Source organism: Medicago sativa, chromosome 6, assembly GCF_051527215.1.
Source record: "Medicago sativa cultivar Bolivia chromosome 6, Bolivia_mono, whole genome shotgun sequence".
NCBI lineage: Eukaryota > Viridiplantae > Streptophyta > Magnoliopsida > Fabales > Fabaceae > Medicago > Medicago sativa.
In genome coordinates, this window is record NC_140754.1 from 66,578,836 (window position 1) to 66,599,417 (window position 20,582).

Sequence of the window (20,582 nt, forward strand, 5' to 3'; positions counted from 1 at the left end):
AGACTCATGAGGTTTTAACACTGAAGAAGGAGTTGGCTAAAGCTAGAAGAGAAATTGAAGAAAAGGATAAGTTGCTTATGAGAGATTTCAAGAGGGCTAGGGGTGCCCGTAACTTCTATGCCCGATACTGCAGCTATGAGTCTAAGTCTGAGTCTGAGGATGGTCCTTCCACTTCCTATGCTTGAGGATTTCTGTTTCCTGTTGTTATTTCCAGTTGTTATTGTTGTTTTACATTTCAAAGTCTATCCCTTGGCTTAGTATTTCAAAGGGAGTTATCTTGTAAGACCTTGTGATGTTTGAATGTTTCAGTTGTTTAGTAATGTTTACAAATTTCTAATATGTCTAAAACCCTTCGATAACATAAGTAGAGTCTTTTTTGCATATGCATTTACACATCTCATGCATCATATGCATTCATTGGTCACTAAAGACTTCCCTCGTGCTCATTGCCTCCTGGTTTTTTCCGCCGCAGTCTGAAAAGTGGCTCGTGCACGCAAGATTCACCAACCAGCTAGAATTCATCAGACAAGATTGTACAAGAGAAGAAACATGACTAACTTTGAAGAAGAAAATGCTCTGCTCTGCGCTGAATTGGCTGCTATGAAAGAAGACTTGGCTAAGGCTCATGACACTATGTCTACTCTGATGGCTGCGCAAGAACAACCAGCCACATCTGTTCCAGCTTCTACTGAGATGATTCCATTTATCCCACTGTCTACTGTGGCTGCTGATGCTCGTTTTGTTATGCCCAATGGGCTTCCCTACGGACTGTCAGCCTTCTATGCTCCTAATACTGCGGCTGGTATCTCTGGTTTTGCTAATCAAGGACCTATTCCTACAACAACTTTCACTGCTACAAGCACCTCTATGCCACAAGTGATTACTGTTGTTACCGATCCTATTGTACACACTGTGCAACAGGTAATCGATGTTGATACTCCGCGTGGACAAGACCCTATAGTGGAGGCTATGAGAGAACAGTTGAGAGAGCTAGCTGGAGATTCAAAGTGTTTCTGCTAAGGCTCGTGATCTATGCCTGGTATCCCGATTTGAGGTTCCTAAGAAATTCAAAGTGCCAGATTTTGACAAATACAATGGATCTTCTTGTCCACATAGCCATGTCATTTGGTATGTCCGAAAGATGACCAACTACGCAGATAATGATGCACTGATGATCCACTGCTTCCAGGATAGCCTGATGGAAGATGCGGCAGACTGGTACACTGGCTTGAGTAAAGACAATATCCATACCTTTGAGGAACTCGCTGCTGCTTTTGAAAGTCATTATGAGTTTAACACCCGTTTGAAGCCGAATAGGGATTCTCTAAAGTCTTTGTCTCAGAAGTCAGATGAAACCTTCCGTGAATATGCTCAGAGATGGAGAGGGGCAGCTGCCCGTGTTTCTCCTCGGCTTGATGAGGAAGAACTGACACAGACATTCCTGAAAACTTTGAAGAACGAATATGTTGAAAGAATGATAGTATCTGCACCAAATAATTTCACCGACATGGTTACTATGGGAACTCGTCTAGAGGAGGCTGTCAGAGAAGGTATCATTGTTCTTGAAAAAGGTGAGTCCTCAGCTAGCGCGCCAAAGAAGTATGGTAATGGCCACCATAAGAAGAAAGAATCCGAAGTAGGGATGGTATCCAGTAACCAGTCTACAGCAGCTACTCAGTTACCTCAGCCCTACCAATATATGCAGTACTCTCAACATCCCTTCTTCCCACCATTCTACCAGCAATATCCTCTGCCACCGGGTCAACCACCAGTGCCCGTTAATGCCATTGCTCAGCAGGTACAACAGCAGCCTCCTGCTCAACAGCAACAGCAGCAACAACAGGGTCGTCAGCCCAAGACTTATTTTCCACCAATACCAATGCGGTATGCCGATCTGCTCCCAACTCTACTCGCTAAATTCCACTGCGTCACCAGACCAGGCAAGCCTCCGCCTACGCCATTGCCTCCCAGGTTCCGACAGGATCTCACATGTGAATTCCATCAGGGCGCTCAAGGCCACGATGTGGAAGGTTGTTATGCTCTGAAGTACGTTGTAAAGGATCTGATAGACAGAGGACGGTTGACTTTTGAAAATAGTGTTCCTCATGTTCTTGACAATCCACTTCCAAACCATGCTGCTGTTAACATGATCGAGGCTTTCGAAGGAGTTCGTGTTCCTCGAGAGGCTCCCACTTTAGATGTCCGTAATGTTGCTACTCCTTTGGTGCCGCTACATGTCAAACTTTGCCAAACTTCTTTGTTTAGTCACGATCATGCTTCTTGTTCAGAATGTCTTCAAAATCTTATGGGTTGTTGTGTGGTGCAAGGTGATATAAAAAGCCTAATGGATAGCAAATACTTGATTGCCAGTGATGTTTGTGTGATTGTGCTAGTGTTTCATGATTCTCCTGCTGGGGGTGTGCCACAGGCAAGGAATGTGGACCCTTAGTAATCAGGTTACCTGGCCCGGTATCCTATGCCTCTACTAAGGCAATCCCTTACAAGTATGATGCAACTATGATTGAGAACGGGGTAGAAGTGCCTCTGGTATCCCCAGCTGCGGTTGGTAACATTGCTGAAGAAACCATAACTCTGAGAAGTGGAAGGGTTCGTCCACCCTTGTTCCAGAAGAAGGTTGTTACACCTGCTGCTTCGGTAACCCCACCGGTTGCACCTCCTGTTGACAAGAACGCCGGCCCATCAGGCCAGTCTATTGAAGAGTCTAATCTGGACAAAATTTTGAGGTTAATTAAAATGAGTGATTCTAAGATTGAAGACCAGCTGCTGCAAACTCCATCAAAAATATCCATCTTGTCTCTGCTCCTGAGTTCAGAAGCTCACAGGAAAGTGTTGATGAAAGTACTGGAACAGGCCTATGTTGATCATGAAGTCTCCGTGGATCAGTTCGATGGAATAGTGGGTAACATTACTTCTTGCAATAACTTGGGATTTGGTGACGATGAGCTCCCCGAAGCAAGGAAATACCACAACTTAGCTTTGCATATCTCAGTGCACTGTAAGTCTGACATGATATCTAATGTGTTGGTGGACACTGGATCATCCTTAAATGTAATGCCTGGGTCTACATTGAGACAGTTGAGTCATCATGGAACTTCTCTGAGGGGGAGTAGTTATTTGGTCAAGGCTTTTGACGGATCTCGCAAAGATGTTCTTGGAGAGGTAAATCTACCAATCACCATTGGTCCTGAGACATTCCAGATCACTTTCCAGGTCATGGACATCAATGCTTCTTACAGTTGTCTCCTTGGAAGACCGTGGATTCACGACGCTGGGGCAGTAACTTCTACTCTGCACCAGAAGCTCAAGTTTGTGAGGAATGGTAAGCTTGTCACTGTACATGGTGAAGAAGCGTATCTGGTTAGCCAAGTGTCATCTTTATCTTGTGTTGAAGCAGGGTCCGCTGAAGGGACGTCATTTCAAGGATTGACTGTTGAAGGTACAGAGCCCCGGAGAGGTTGTGCTTGTATGGCTTCATTGAAAGACGCCCAGAAAGCTGTTCAAGAATGGCAAGCTGCTGGCTGGGGCAAAGTGATACAGATTTTGGAGAACCAGCGTAAAGAGGGCCTTGGGTTCTCCCCGACCTCATGCGTTTCAACAGGAACTTTCTATAGTGTTGGGTTTATTAATGCTATTGCTGAAGATGCTGCTGAAAGTAGTTATGTGCCTACGTTTGTTGTACCAGGAGGCACGTGAGAAATTGGGAGGCCATTGGTGTTCCTTTAGTCATGCATTCTTCCATGTAATGTGTCTTGTTGCTCATGCTTTTCTTTGTTTTCAAAATAACAATCCTTTCGCTCTGCCCAAGGGGAAAGTGATGTCTTTGTAAGGGCATGTTTGTTTCGGCATTGCCGTTATCAATAAAAGTTGTCGTCTTTCTCGCGACTCTTTGTTTTTTTTTTACTTTTTAGTGCCTTTTCCTTGGAAATGATGGTAATACCAGAAAAAACCAAAACATCTGTATTTTCTTATTAATTTCAAAAAATCTGCATGAAAAACATTTTTCTAAAATCATCCCAATCATATTATGCAGATTGAACCATAATAAACCCGTTGAACACGGTGACCCTATGGTTCTTCCAAATTTTGAATTCCCTGTATATGAAGCTGAAGATGAGGAAGATGATGAAGAGATACCGTATGAGATCACTCGACTGCTTGAGCAAGAAAAGAGAGCCATTCAGCCTCACCAGGAAGAGATTAGGCTTATCAATCTGGGTACTGAAGAGAACAAGCGAGAGATCAAGATTGGTGCTGCACTTGAGCCAGAAGTGAAAAAGAAGATTACTCAGCTTCTCCGTGATTATCCAGATGTCTTTGCATGGTCCTATGAAGATATGCTGGGTCTAGATCCCAAGATTGTGGAGCATCGGATACCGACAAGACCTGAATGCCCTCCCATCAAACAGAAATTGAGAAGGTCTCGTCCAGACATGGCTCTTAAGATCAAGGCTGAGGTGCAAAAACAAATTCATGCGAGCTTCCTCATGACAGCTGAATATCCTGAGTGGATTGCCAACATTGTACCAGTACCAAAGAAAGATGGGAAAGTTCGAATGTGTGTTGATTACAGAGATTTGAATAAAGCCAGTCCGAAAGATAACTTCCCATTTCCTCATATTGATGTGCTTGTTGATAGTACTGCTCAGTCTAAAGTGTTCTGCTTTATGGATGGTTTCTCTATCTATAACTAGATACGAATGTCACCTGAAGATAGAGAAAAGACGTCATTCATCACTCCATCGGGAACATTATGTTATAAAGTGATGCCGTTTGGTTTGATAAATGCTGGTGCAACGTATGAGAGAGGTATGACTACTCTGTTTCATGATATGATTCACAAAGAAATTGAAGTATATGTTGATGACATGATTGTGAAATCAAGTGATGAAGAGCAGCATGTTGTGTACTTGAAAAATATGTTTGAAAGGTTGAGAAAGTACAAACTGCGGTTGAATCCCAACAAGTGCACATTCGGTGTAAGATCTGGAAAGTTGCTAGGCTTTGTTGTTAGCCAAAGAGGCATTGAAGTTGATCCTGACAAAGTCCGAGCCATCAGAGAGATGTCGGCCCCTCAAACTGAAAAGCAAGTCAGGGGTTTCCTCGGACGCCTGAATTATATTTCAAGATTTATATCTCACATGACTACTACCTGTGGACCAATCTTCAAATTGCTCAGAAAGAATCAGCCTGTTGTATGGAATGATGAGTGCCAGGAAGCTTTTGATAGCATTAAAGAATACTTGTTGGAGCCACCTATCCTTGTCCCGCCAGTGGAAGGAAGGCCTTTGATTATGTATCTATCAGTGTTAGGTGAATCCATGGGTTGTGTTCTCGGTCAACAAGACGAGACTGGAAAGAAGGAACATGTTATCTACTATCTGAGCAAGAAGTTCACCGACTGTGAGACTCGGTATACAATGCTTGAAAAGACTTGTTGTGCTTTAGCTTGGGCTGCCAAACGCCTACATCATTATATGGTGAATCATACAACTTGGTTGATATCCCGAATGGATCCGATCAAGTACATCTTTGAAAAGCCTGCTGTTACTGGAAAGATTACACGTTGGCAAATGCTGTTGTCTGAATATGATATTGTGTATAAAGCTCAAAAAGCAATCAAAGGAAGTATCCTTGCTGAGCATCTTGCTTGTCAACCTCTTGATGATTACCAGCCGATTAAGTTTGACTTCCCTGATGAAGAGATCATGTATCTGAAAGCAAAAGACTGTGAAGAACCACTGATCAATGAAGGGCCAGATCCCAATAGCAAGTGGGGATTAGTCTTCGATGGTGTTGTCAATGCTTATGGTAAAGGGATTGGGGCCATTATTGTAACTCCACAGGGGCACCACATTCCTTTCACTGCTCGAATAATTTTTGAGTGCACGAACAATATAGCTGAATATGAAGCATGCATCTTGGGAATTGAAGAAGCCATTGACATGAGAATCAAACATCATGATATCTACGGTGATTCCACGCTTGTCATTAATCAGATAAAAGGTGAATGGAAGACTCACCATGAGAAGCTGATCCCTTACCGTGACTATGGAAGGCTTCTGTTGACATACTTTACAAAGGTTGAGCTGCACCATATCCCTCGGGATGCAAACCAGATGGCTGATGCGCTTGCTACTTTGTCTTCCATGTTTCGTGTGAACCACTGGAATGATGTGCCTGTAATCAAAGTGCAGCGTCTTGATAGACCCGCGCATGTGTTTACTATTGAAAATATGCCAGATCAGGCCGATGAAGATGTGAATGATGGAAAACATTGGTATTATAATATCAAACAGTTCTTGCAAAATCATGAATATCCACCTGGTGCCTCCAATAGGGATAAAAAGACCCTGAGGAGATGGGCTAGCAGATTCCTTCTGGATGGAGAAATCCTATACAAGAGGAACTATGATATGGTCTTATTGAGATGTGTTGATGAACAAAAGCGGAGAAATTGATGCATGATGTACATGACGGCACCTTTGGGACCCATGCTACAGGTCACACTATGTCAAGGAAACTGTTAAGAGCCGGCTATTACTGGATGACTATGGAGCGTGACTGCTACAGACATGCCAAGAGATGCCACAAATGTCAAATCTATGCTGACAAGATTCATGTGCCTCCACACGCTCTCAATGTTATCTCCTCCCCATGGCCTTTCTCTATGTGGGGCATTGACATGATCGAAAGAATCGAGCCAAAGGCATCTAATGGACATCGTTTCATTCTAGTGGCAATTGACTATTTCACCAAGTGGGTTGAGGTTGCTTCCTATGCCAATGTAACCAAGCAAGTGGTAGTGAAGTTTATCAAGAATAACATCATCTGTCGATACGGTGTTCCTAGCAAAATCATCACTGACAATGGTTCCAATCTGAACAATAACATGATGCAAGCTTTATGTGAAGAATTCAAGATTGAACATCACAACTCTTCTCCTTATAGACCCCAGATGAATGGTGCAGTTGAGGTCGCTAACAAGAATATCAAGAAGATTGTTCAGAAAATGGTCACTACTTACAAAGACTGGCATGAGATGCTACCGCTCGCCTTTCATGGTTACCTTACTACGGTGCGCAGTTCAACCGGGGCAACGCCTTTTTCTCTGGTATATGGCATGGAAGCAGTTCTCCCTCTGGAAGTGGAGATTCCATTTCTTCGAGTGATCATGGAAGCAAAATTAACTGAGGCTGAATGGTGTCAAAGTCGGTATGATCAGTTGAATTTGATTGAAGAGAAACGTCTGGATGCTATGGCTCATGGACAGTTGTATCAGGTGCGAATGAAGAATGCTTTTGACAAGAAAGTCCGACCTCGAGAATTCAAGGAAGGCGAACTTGTATTGAAAAGAAGGATAAGCCAGCAACCTGACCCAAGGGGCAAGTGGACACCTAACTACGAAGGACCTTATGTTGTCAAGAAGGCTTTCTCTGGTGGTGCTTTGATCCTTACACACATGGATGGCGTAGAACTTCCGAATCCCGTAAATTCCGATGTGGTCAAGAAATACTTTGTCTAAAAATGTGAAAAGAACAGCGTGGTAGGTCGAAAACCCGAAAGGGCGGCCTACGCAAAAATGCGCTTCCCGGTGGATCGAAAACCCGAAAGGGCGATCCAGGCAAAAGTTAGGGACGAAAAAAAATGAATATGAAAAAGCTCGCTGAGATTATACGCAACTCAGGAAAAAATGAGCGTCTCGATGAGCCGAAAACCCAAAAGGGCGGTTCATGCAAAAATGAGATTGATAATAAAAGACAAGCAACTATATCTGGCAAATCACCATCACCTCTTGGGGCATCTGCAACTGTCAACGATCGTCTTCATCAGAAGCTTCTGTACTTGTGAATTCAAAATTTCTATGAAATGTAGCGGTCATCGTGTTCAATGTACCACCAACCAATAAAATTACCATTTTCCAAGATTTGTAAATCCGTGGAGTTATGCCTTTGGCTGACTCTCACTCTTCTACATCAATTTGAGCCTGTGTTGTTGTTTGAAACTCTACTTTCTTTCTACTTTCAATGCCATATACAAAATATTTTCCTTCTATTTGATAATGTCAACGTCTGAAACAAACATTTTTGAAAATTGAAAAATATTTTCCGTCTATTTTGAAAGCAAACCTGAGCAATAGGGTACATTCCAGTGAAACATGCATGAATAAATGAGTGTCAATGTCTATTTCAACACATGTTACAAGCTGGTTATTCCCCAGGATGATCTGTGGTCAATGACAAGAATGAAAAAACAGAATGAAAGTAAAAAAAAATGAATGAAAATGGAATGAAAATGAAAATGAAAAAGCTCGCTAGGTCGAAAACCCGAAAGGGCGGCTTAGGCAAAAATGAGCACCCCGTTGATTGACAACCTATGAAGGCAATTCAGGCCAAAATGGGGCAATGAAAAGAATTTATTCCCGGTGGATCGAAAACCCGAAAGGGCGGTTCAGGCAAAAATGGGACTGGAAAATGAAAGAATGAAAAAGAAAAAATGAAAATGATATGAAAGGCATTGACCACAGATGCGAACATCCAATGTTTACCCAGCACTGACACGCCTAACAATGGCGACTTGTATCAAAGAATTTTCCAAGGTTCCCTCTTTTGCAAGTTTTGTATGTGTAATGTGAGATATTGCCCTCAACCATGGTTTCGATACGTCTCTCAACGACGGTCTCTCCAAAGGGGATTCTTGTGTATATGTTATAACACGAGCCACTGAGTGCCCAATATTCCAATATTTTGTCTGTCTCTGTGAAACTTTCTCGCCAAACTCTAAACCAATCATGCATTTCCAAGCATTCATACATGCATAATCATGCATTTTATGTGCTCATACATTTAATGATCTTGTTATACCATACATACATGTTGCATTTCCAATCTCAATTTCAATTCAACTCAACCTCAAACTTTCAATTCAACTCAATCTCAACTTCCAATTCAATTCAATTTCAATTCTCAATTCAATGCTCATGTCTATGTCTCTGTTAAACTCACAATTCAATTTCATGTCTATGTCTATATTTGTGTCTCTGATTATTTTCAACTTTCAATGTCTCTTTCAATGTCAACTTTCAATTCAACTCAAATCAATGCTAATCCACTCTCAATTTGCTTTTGGGCCAACAATAATGGTCATGTCTATCTTCAAATTAAGTCAATGTCAATCTACCCTCAATTTGTATCTTAATTCAAAACCTTCAATGTATCTTGCTATATGTCTTGTTATCGGTCAAGTGGCCAGTTCGATCCAAAGAACAGAATGTACCTGCTTATATGCCTATGCTTCCGGTCAAACGACAAGTTCGATCCAAAGAACAGTTTGTACCCGGCTTATGTTTTATTATCGGTCAAACGACAAGTTCGATCCAAAGAACAGTTTGTACCCGGCTTATGTTTGTTATCGGTCAAACGACAAGTTCGATCCAAAGAACAGTTTGTACCCGACTTATGTTTTGTTATCGGTCAAACGACAAGTTCGATCTAAAGAACAGTTTGTCCCTGCCTGCATGTTGTGATATTGATCAAGCAGCAAGTTCGATCCAAAGAACAGCTTGTATCTACCTATATGTCTATGTTTCCGGTCAAGTGACAAGTTCGATCCAAAGAACAGCTTGTACCTGTCTTATACTTCTATCCCCAGTCAAGTAGCGAGTTCGATCCAAAGAACAGCTTGTACTCACCTTCTGTGTATATTACATGGTCAAGTGGCTAGTTCGATCCAAAGAACAGCTTGTACCTACTTTTTGTCCCCTGGTTTGTCTACCCTGTCAATGTCTACCGAGATTGATAAGTAGATTTATTACGTATTTTAATTAAGTTATTTAGTTTAATTCTATTTAGATTTAATTAGGTTCTATGTGTTTTTATATATATTTAAGAGCTTTTTACTTCAAAGAATCCAATATTATATTTCAGGATCAAATATATGATTTGCAAGGCTTGGAGCTAAAGAAAAGGGATTTGGAGCACAAAAATAGGAGATTTCCAAGATTTGGGACCGAAATATGCACTTGAAGAAATCAGAATTCGCTCCCCCAAGTCAGTGAAGGGCGCACGGCCCACGCCTGCAAGGCGCACGGCCGTGCGTGATTGCCAGCATCCCTTTTAGCTGCTTTTTGCTCCGAACAGCGGTTTTCTACGCAGCCTGCTTTGACGATAAAGCCCATGGATCTTCAGAGAATATTCCTTCAGTTATTTCTTTGGGCTTAAGTCATTAGTAGGCTATAAATAGAGAGCTTGTTCTCCTTGTTTTAGCATCTTGAATTCTGAATATTGTATTGTGACAGAATACTATTTCTCAATAAAAGTTCTCGTTTTTATTCAATTGTTCTTATTGTTTTCTTCTTATTCATTCATGGCAACACCAACCATGAGTGAGTAATTCCCTTAGACCTTGGGATTGTTGGGAGAGTCCTATGGCTTGATCCAACAATCCTAATCCGAAACCCTAGTTTATGTAACCCTACTTTTCTTATCTAAATTCACCGTTCTTCACAACGATATTAACAAGTACCAAACTTTGGATGCGAACGCGGAGGGTTAGTACTTGTTAATTCGTTACCCTAGTTATTAAGGTGATGAATCGAACGAAGAAGTCTTAATAACCGAACAAGTGAATTTAGACAAGGATTGCGAAGCATGAGAATAGCCTAGTGAACCTTGGGACTTATAGAATCTCGTACAATCAAGGATCTTAATATAGGAGTTAGCCATGAGAATAGGTCTAACACCTTGAGAGACACACTCCCCGGATATCGAACGAAGAAGGGGATAGGCTTTAGAGAGATTCGTCCTTAGAAACTAGGATTTACATAAACAAGGATTAGGATTAGGATGTTAGGTCAACCATAGGATGAACCAATAATCCCTAGGTTGCCTTTAGCTATTGTTTTCGACCATCGTTTAGATTACCTTGAAACCCTAATTATCGATTTCTCCCTAACCTTTACTACTTTTGATTGGAATTTAAATAACTCCCTGTGGATCGATACTCTCTCTTTATTACTACTACGGTAAACCCGTGCACTTGCGGATTTACGGTAATAAGTTTTTGGCTCCGTTGCCGGGGAGTTGACCAAATTCCGATCAACTTTGGTGACGGTTAGGTTTTCTTTCTGTATTTACTTTCCTCTTGTCTTTATTTCCTCTAATCGATTTCTTCTTGTTCTTTTTGACTTTCTGATAGCTTGCAGCCATGGCAGACAATCGTACCCTCTAGGAGTACGCTACTCCTTCAACGGAAGAGCCGACGGCTATCATAGTTTATCCACCCGTCGAAGGGAACAACTTTGAGATCAAGCCTGCACTTTTAAACCTTGTGCAGCAAAACCAATTCTCGGGATCCCCCGCTGAGGATCCCAATCTACACATCTCTACTTTCCTTAGGCTTAGTGGAACCATTAAAGCCAACCAAGAAGCCGTCAGGCTACACCTTTTCCCTTTCTCCCTTCGAGATAGAGCGAGTGCTTGGTTCCACTCCCTAGAAAGGGGTTCCATATCCTCATGGGACCAAATGCGACAAGCCTTCCTTGCTAGATTCTTCCCACCCTCCAAAACCGCTAGAATGAGGGACCAAATAACTAGGTTTAACCAAAGGGATGGAGAGTCTTTATATGAAGCTTGGGAACGCTATAAGGAGATGTTGAGAGTTTGTCCTCACCATGGTCTAGAACAGTGGCTCATAATCCACACCTTTTACAACGGTCTTTTGTATAATACCAAACTAACCGTTGATGCAGCTGCAGGTGGAGCAATCATGAATAAAAATTATGCCGACGCCTATGCGCTGATAGAGGATATGGCCCAAAATCATTACCAGTGGACAAACGAAAGGGTCAACACTGCTGGAGCATCATCAAAGAAGGAAACAGGTGTGCATGAAGTCTCTTCTTATGATAATTTGGCTGCTAAGGTAGAGTCACTAACCCTTCAACTTGATAAAATGAATGTTAATGTTGTTTCTCCTTCTCCTTCTTGTGAGTTATGTGGAATCGTTGGTCATAGTGGCAATGAGTGCCAGCTGGGAGGTGTTGCTTTCACCCAAGAGCAAATGAACTACGCCCAATACCAAGGTATTAGGCAAGGGCAAAACTTTTACAACAGAAACTCTTTTGGACAACAAGCAACACCGCCTAGCTTCGGTACCAACCAATGGGCACCCCAGAAATCTAAGTTGGAACTCATGATAGAAAATTTTGTCCTAGGACAAGAAAAACTAAACCAAGAGTTCAAGCAACAAACCGAACTTCTGAAGGAATCCCTCTCCACACTCTCCTATAGGGTAGATTCTATTGCCACACACAGCAAAATGTTGGAGACTCAGATCTCCCAATTGAACCAACAAGTCTCCTCATCCTCTCAAGTCTCTAGAGCCCTCCCAGGCCGACCTGAGACTAATCAAAAGAGCCACTTGAATGTTGTTAGCCTTGTGGAAGAAAAATCTTTAGGAGGACCCATCTTAGATATCCATGTCATTGAGAGTGAAGCGGTTAGCGATGCTAGGGTAGAAAGCAAAAACCCTATGACCCTAAAGTTTAGTAGAAAGATGAACCCTTCCCCACAAGGACTAGCCAAGCATAGTAAGAAAGCACAACTCCAAAGGTTCATTGAGATAATGAGAGAAATATGTGCCAAAATCCCATTCGTTGAGGCCTTGTCCCGAATTCCTCTTTATGCAAATTTTTTGAAAAATATTTTGTCTAAAGGACGCAAAGAGGATAAGGAGACGCTGGCATCACCTAAGGAGAGTGGCGACATTTTTCTAGAGAGATCAACCCCAGAATACCGTTATCCCGGTAGTTTTTCCATCCCTTGCACCATAGGGAAGGAAAGTATAAAAAACGCTAGGTGTGATCTAGGGGTTAGCGTAAATCTAATGCCCCTATCTCTCTTTAAGAAGATTGGGGTAGGAAAATTAGAACCGGCGGAGCATACCTTAGTATTGTTTGACCATTCCACCGTTGACCCAGCTGGCTATGTTTCAAATCTTCCGGTAAAAATTGGAGGCACTATCATACCGGTTGATTTTATGGTAGTTAATGCGAAGGAAGACCCCCAATTTCCAATACTTTTTGGTTTTCCTTTCCTTGTGGTCTCAGGTGCTTTTATTGATGCGTTGAATGGTAGGATCGTGTTCCATATGAATAATGAGAGGATGGAGTTTGAATTAGGAAACCACCTGAAGGAAATCTCTCCTTCCTCCATCAAGGCTGAGTATGAGATGAGAGAACGCTACCTAGCATCAACCACACAAAATGTTGTGTTCGATCCTATCTAAGGGTCCCCTCTTATCGTCAAGCTAATGACGTGAAAAGAGCGCTTCGTGGGAGGCAACCCACCTATTTTTACCGCTTTGTTTTCGTTTGTTTTGTGTTGTTTTAACTTGTTTTGTAGGTACATGTCCGATATGATATAGAAAACTTGAAAAAAATTTGACCCAGAGGACCAGAAACAGGCGCACTGCCCACGCCTCAATGCGCGTGGGCATGCGCGATTTTTTTGAAAAAAATTGCCCAGCCAGAACAGCAAGGTCCGCACGGCCCACGCCTCCAAGGCGCACGGCCGTGCGCGACTTTCCCCTCCCATAAACACCAATTTTTCATCTTCTTCCCATTCAAACCACACAAAAACCTCTCTCATCCAACTTCTCTCTCTAAACCTCCATTTTTCCTCAACCTTAAACCTCACATATCTCCATCAAAACTCCACCAATTCACACAAAACCTTCACCCAAACCAATCCAAAATCAATTCCAAAAACAAACACCCAAACAAAATCAATTTCCATCCATCCAATCCATTAACCCCAATTTTCGTATACCCCATTAACCTAAACCAAAAACCACAAATTTTCCAACCAAATCCAACCAACCACTCAAAAATCTTACTTCCAACGTATACCCATCACAAAAACTCGGTCAAAAATGTCTTCAAGCAAGCAAGGGAAGGAAGCATCACCAAGGTTTCATGGCATCAAATTTAAGAACTCCGAGCAAAGAAAAAGGTATAACAAACTTCTCTCTCGACCTTTATTTCCGAATCGTTATCCTTGTTTCTTTGCTATGTTGGACCTAGGTATAAAAGAGCAAGTAGAATCGTTAATTGAAAACCTAGGATGGTCCGGCTTGATGAGAACTTACCCGGGGTATGAAAACCTTGTCTATGAGTTTTTAAGTTCACTTTGCTTCATAAAAGATAAGACAAAGTCGGATTACCCCCAACATAAGGTCTCGTTTCGGTTTTTAGGTACTGACTATGACATGACTTTTGATTACTTTTGCCAAACCATGGGTTTCGCCGATGCGGGGCTCATCCATGATTCAAATAGTCAATACTCAAAACCCATGAACTATGACCCTGAAGCCTTTTGGACCACAATCACAGGCTTGAATAACTACGTTGCTAGGTCCAACAAAGCTAGTGCTATCCAAAACCCTGTCCTCCGTTACTTTCAAAGAATTATGGGATGCACTATCTTCGGTAGGACAGACTTACATAGAGTTAGAGCACCCGAGCTCTTCGTTCTTTGGGCTGCACTTAATAATCACCCCGTGAACACATGCTACTACTTACTTGATCACTTATCCTCTATCACCAAGAGTGATAGTGTGATTGTTGCCGGTGGTATTATAACATGCATAGCAAATAAGTTTGGGGTAAGACATGCAGGACTCAATAGGATAGAGGGAGACAACACTTTGAGCAAGCACGATCTTGTGCAAATGAACTTTATCCGAAATGAAACCGATATAGGAACCTTTGAGTTTCGAGGCAGCCAAGGAGAAACATTGATTATATTGCCTAACCCTGCCCGCACCGACATAAAGGTGGCAGGAAATTTGTTGTATGTTGTTAATCCTCAGGTACCCGAAGATGATGAAGATGCAAGTGAAGAAGGTGCTGACTTGCCTAATGAAGCCAGAACACAAATGGATGATGAGCAATGGAATTAGATGCAAAGTGAGCTCCAAAAGATCAACACCAATCAACAACAATTTGGTGAAGAGTTCTCCGGTATGCAAGAGGAGGTGCAAAGAACAAACCAAAGGCGTGAGGAGACCCATAATGCTCTTCTAGCAATGCAAGAATATCTCAACGCCCGATATCCTCCACCGGGGAACCAATAAAAATGTGAGCTTTCCTCTTCCTTTCTCTTCTTTTCTTTTCCTTTCTTCCTTTTAATTTCTTGTTTTCTTTATGCATTGAGGACAATGCTTCTCCCAAGTATGGGGGGGAGCCAATAAAGTGTCTAGGTAGTAAGAGTCGTAGTGTTTCAAACTCCCTTGAATTTTTATCTTTTGTTTTGTTTTATTGCGAAAGGCATGTAAGCGGCTAGATAGTTTTCTTGTTTTAATTGTTAAATATGACATATACTTTTTGTTAAGTTCTCTTCCAATATAGGCTAAATAATGTTCTTGTTGTGTACATGAAAATAGCTTCTTGTTGCCTTAAGTTTTTCCAATAGACCCACATTGATTCTAGGTGAACAAAACTTCTCCAATGAGAAAATTCACAGTGCATCCTTTGAGTAAGTGTATGAATAGATATTTTAAGGACCACGTTCTAAGTTTAATGGTACATGGACCCTTTAAAGTCTCTAAGAGTAAAAGTAGTATAAGCTTGTGTGGGGAAATTTAATTAACTTTATTTAACGTTGAAATAATATGGGGGCAAGCATGATTTTCACTTTTTCACTAAGTTGAGAACACCGCCGGAGCATGGAGGGAAGGATAGTGTACTCGAACAACTCCTACGCGAAGGATGGTACCTCCTTAGTGATTGTATAGCTTCTACAAACTTCTGAAGAAAAAAAAAATAGAAAGAAAAGAAAAAGAAAAAAATTTTATGAAAGAAGTTACAAACTACAGCACTACTTAGGGTGATTGCCGGAGTAGTGCAGGAAGGAGTGAGTCCCTCTCCGACTTCCTATGAAAAGGTGATATCCCCTAGGCATCTGTAGCCCCAAAAGAGACCAAAAGAAAAGAAAAATATGGTCCACAATTTCAAATTGAACCAACTTAAATTTAATTCCCACCTTGCTTATATGGAATGAAAATGAGGTTTTTCTCGGTTGATGTACTGTTGGGGTTAGAACCTGTTTCCTCATAATACCTGTTTATACAGGAGCAAAGGGGATGCACTACACACACACACTCACTTAGTTTCTCTTGTTGGGTTGAATAGGAATCATAAGGGGCTCTTGAGGTTGTGATTAGTGTATGCTTAGGACAAGGCCTTGGAGGGAACATGTGTTTTAATTTTGTCATATACTTAAATGTTTTCTATGCTGCTATGTCTATGCCTTTTGCTTGAGGACAAGCAAAGATTCAAGTGTGGGGGAGTTTGATAAGTAGATTTATTACGTATTTTAATTAAGTTATTTAGTTTAATTCTATTTAGATTTAATTAGGTTCTATGTGTTTTTATTTATATTTAAGAGCTTTTTACTTCAAAGAATCCAATATTATATTTCAGGATCAAATATATGATTTGCAAGGCTTGGAGCTAAAGAAAAGGGATTTGGAGCACAAAAATAGGAGATTTCCAAGATTTGGGACCGAAATATGCACTTGAAGAAATCAGAATTCGCTCCCCCAAGTCAGTGAAGGGCGCACGGCCCACGCCTGCAAGGCGCACGGCCGTGCGCGATTGCCAGCATCCCTTTTAGCTGCTTTTTGCTCTGAACAGCGGTTTTCTACGCAGCCTGCTTTGACGATAAAGCCCATGGATCTTCAGAGAATATTCCTTCAGTTATTTCTTTGGGCTTAAGTCATTAGTAGGCTATAAATAGAGAGCTTGTTCTCCTTGTTTTAGCATCTTGAATTCTGAATATTGTATTGTGACAGAATACTATTTCTCAATAAAAGTTCTCGTTTTTATTCAATTGTTCTTATTGTTTTCTTCTTATTCATTCATGGCAACACCAACCATGAGTGAGTAATTCCCTTAGACCTTGGGATTGTTAGGAGAGTCCTATGGCTTGATCCAACAATCCTAATCCGAAACCCTAGTTTATGTAACCCTACTTTTCTTATCTAAATTCACCGTTCTTCACAACGATATTAACAAGTACCAAACTTTGGATGCGAACGTGGAGGGTTAGTACTTGTTAATTCGTTACCCTAGTTATTAAGGTGATGAATCGAACGAAGAAGTCTTAATAACCGAACAAGTGAATTTAGACAAGGATTGCGAAGCATGAGAATAGCCTAGTGAACCTTGGGACTTATAGAATCTCGTACAATCAAGGATCTTAATATAGGAGTTAGCCATGAGAATAGGTCTAACACCTTGAGAGACACACTCCCCGGATATCGAACGAAGAAGGGGATAGGCTTTAGAGAGATTCGTCCTTAGAAACTAGGATTTACATAAACAAGGATTAGGATTAGGATGTTAGGTCAACCATAGGATGAACCAATAATCCCTAGCTTGCCTTTAGCTATTGTTTTCGACCGTCGTTTAGATTACCTTGAAACCCTAATTATCGATTTCTCCCTAACCTTTACTACTTTTGATTGGAATTTAAATAACTCCCTGTGGATCGATACTCTCTCTTTATTACTACTACGGTAAACCCGTGCACTTGCGGATTTACGGTAATAGAGATCCCCAGTGATATAACATGCTTTGTAGACTCCAGTTGTTTGTCTCGCATTCATAATCGAAATGTTGCATGGCATTCATGTTTTTGAAAATATGAGAGCGTATTTTTATGTCCAAAAACAGTGCAAATGTTAATATTTAAGTATCTTCGTCCCGTCAAATCAAGGACTTCGTCTCTTGACTCTCCTGACAAAGAAACTTAAATAGGGGCAGCTGTTATACCCTAATTTTGGACCTAAAAACACTTGTTCAAAATATTCTTCATCTCTGATATGCACCTATTACTTTTGAGAGATTGCCAATTTGATATTGTTTACCCTGATACTTTACTATGTTTTAGCTGCATGTTTTACTGTCTTTGTTTTGAAAAATTTTCAATTGTGACTTTGTCTATGTTTTCTTGCACTTCAAGACATCCAAAATGTTTTTCTTGCATATCAAGTCATTTGAAATTGTCCCTAATCAATTGCATATTTCTCTGCATCTTATTTCAATGTTATTTGCAAAAATTCATGAAAAAGGGTATTTTAGTCATTTCCCGCATTCAAACTCATTCTAGTCCTTGAAAATTGTTTCTAAGTTTTTTCAATTTTCTTGTATAAACTCTTGCTTTAATTCCCTGTTAAAAAACCTTTTTAAAATTGCATTTGAGTCATTTTGAGTCATTTTAGTCCTTAGGGGCATTTTGGTCATTTCACACAAAATTTTGACAGGAGGTTACTTTGAAGTACCTCATTTATGTAGTTGCTTCATTTTAGTCCTTTTGTTGATTTTATTTCTGGTTTCACTTTACGTTATTTTCAAAATTACATTTTTTAACCAATTTTATTAATTTTTCATTTTAGTCCTTTTTGGTTAATTGCAGTTTAGTCCTTGTTTTTTTTTAATTGCAAATCTGTCCAGAAGTTAGTTACAGGTCCAGGTCTACATGGCGCAAGCTCATTGGTCCAGAGGGCACACTTGACACCTATAAAACAGTGCCAACTCAAGTCAAAGTCAGATTTTCACCATTCCAAAAATGCCACATGACAAACAACTTCCACAATTTCTCTCTCCTCTAACAGAATCAAAAGCCGAAATTCTCCAAGAACAAAGATGAAGATTCATCTTCATCCTTGAACCCTAGTTCATCAATTTTCCCAGAATCATCATAATCAAAGCCAAATTCGTCCAAATTGATCACTGATTTCTCAGCAATCAGGCAAATTCATCCGAATTCAACACAAACTTTCACCAATTCTAGAAAAACAAACGCCAATCCGAGTTAGTTACAGATCGTAACAAACTCCAATCGGTTCCAAAAGAACACAAAAGCCAGAAGTACGAAGAGGAAGGGAACACAAAAGCCAGAAGCACGAACAAGAAAGATACAGGCTCGATTCTGGATTACACTTCACAAGATTCAAAGAATCTCTGAAGTTTTCCTCTCGATTCATCTCAAATCTTCGAATCAAACTTGAGGTAAGTTCGTTCCTCTCCTTTCTTTGTTTAATGCGAATTTTTTTTTGTTCGGTTAGATTCTTGTAGATCTAGGGTTTTTGAGACTTGATATGCGAAAATCAAAGCCGGAATTGGAACGAGGAGGATGAGACGAATGCATTGATGTAAAAAGATTCTTGAAAACGTAAAAAAAATGCTCCGGTACGGTGGCGCCATCGACGAACCACCGCACCGGAGCAAGCTCCGTTCATCTTCTCCGTTCGTCTAGTTTCAGAGCCTCTCTCTCTAGAAGCAACTTAGAGAGAGAAGAAGGTGTGCATTGTGTTGTTTCTTGTTGTTTCCTGGCTTTTATACTCTCTGTTCTCCCACGCGCGCGCGTACATTATTTTGTCATGTTCCTATGTTTTGAGGCCGTTGGATCTAGGTTTTGGAAGAGCTGGATCAATCCAATGCCTCTGAGGCTCTTAGATGATCCAGATCCAACCATATGAGTGGGCTTGGGCCTATTCCTGTCCTGAGTTCGTTTTTCCCCTATTATTTTTGCTATATGCACACTGTTTCTTGCTGTTCACACCACTGCCTTGCCTAAAATTCTTGTAAAAAATTCCTAAAAATATTTCTATGTGTTCTTGACAATTTTCTTGATATTTTTGTGATGTTGTTACATGTTAAAACCTGATAGGGAATGTGTGTGATATTTCTTGTTAGTTGTTTACTTCTTTGTTAAAATTTGTGAAGTTTCAACATGTTCTTGATCCTAGAATCTTGCTTTGATATATTGATGCTTGATATATGAATATACCATGTATATGCCTTTGGTTTAGTGCTATTCTCCACTGTTTATGAATTGATTTGTGTGTTGCTTATTTTACAAGTTACGTAGATACGTTAGTATGTGAATAAATTGTGAAATAGGCTTATAATGAGTCATAATTTTTACAAGCTTGATATTGCTTTGTAATTTTCATTTTGTGGCTGAAATAAACCTTTTGAAAAACTTGTCATAACATGACGATTATAGGACATGACCTTGCTTTGATATTATGATGCATATTAGGCATATTTTACCACTTTTTTGATTAAGTTTTTGCTTCTTGCTTGTTAATACTGCAATTGTGTCTAGTATTTCCTTTGCTTATATTTTCTACCACTCTTGCCTTATGTTACTAACATTTTCATCTCATGTTCATATATTCCATAAGCATACTTCATTCTTTAGCTTTAGTTTTATTTCTTGCACTTTAATCCTTCAAGCCAAGACTTAGCATGTAAAAACTTAGGGATTTTTGTACTTTACCTTATGCTTTTAATTCCTTGCAAGACCATAGAATGTAAATTAGGGCATATGTAAAGGACAATGGACTATAATGATGTACACCGACACAAGCACCGACACATGCACACACATCACATGGATACTTTAGATGTATGTTTAGGAAATGTATGCTTTAGATGTATGCTTAGGAATCACGATACTTAGAAAAATTCTCTTTTCCAAAAACATGAACAA

General features: G+C 40.5%; 1 protein-coding gene and 1 non-coding gene across 2 annotated transcripts; one reads left to right on the plus strand and one right to left on the minus strand.

The window, feature by feature from the left end:
- The first annotated feature begins 744 nt into the window (after nucleotides 1-744).
- On the plus strand, nucleotides 745-13,305 carry LOC146916453 (uncharacterized). The gene is made up of 6 exons (XM_085721643.1): nucleotides 745-903; nucleotides 2,394-2,469; nucleotides 2,558-2,655; nucleotides 3,097-3,180; nucleotides 4,713-4,816; nucleotides 11,415-13,305. The coding sequence occupies exons 1-6, from the start codon at nucleotides 745-747 to the stop codon at nucleotides 13,303-13,305; spliced, it is 2,412 nt and encodes an 803-aa protein (XP_085577769.1).
- Nucleotides 11,590-11,696, minus strand: LOC146916454 (small nucleolar RNA R71). The gene has a single exon (XR_015017152.1). It is a non-coding gene; the product is annotated as a small nucleolar RNA R71 (small nucleolar RNA).
- Nucleotides 13,306-20,582: the final 7,277 nt, after the last annotated feature.

Bases quoted from the DNA above. Each gene is read 5' to 3' on its own strand.
- LOC146916453 (XM_085721643.1), top strand. From the start codon at position 745: ATGCCCAATGGGCTTCCCTACGGACTGTCAGCCTTCTATGCTCCTAAT. The intron at 904-2,393 runs GTACACACTGTG...TGATTGTGCTAG, and splicing joins CTGTTGTTACCGATCCTATT to TGTTTCATGATTCTCCTGCT. The intron at 2,656-3,096 runs GTAACCCCACCG...ACATTGAGACAG, and splicing joins TTGTTACACCTGCTGCTTCG to TTGAGTCATCATGGAACTTC.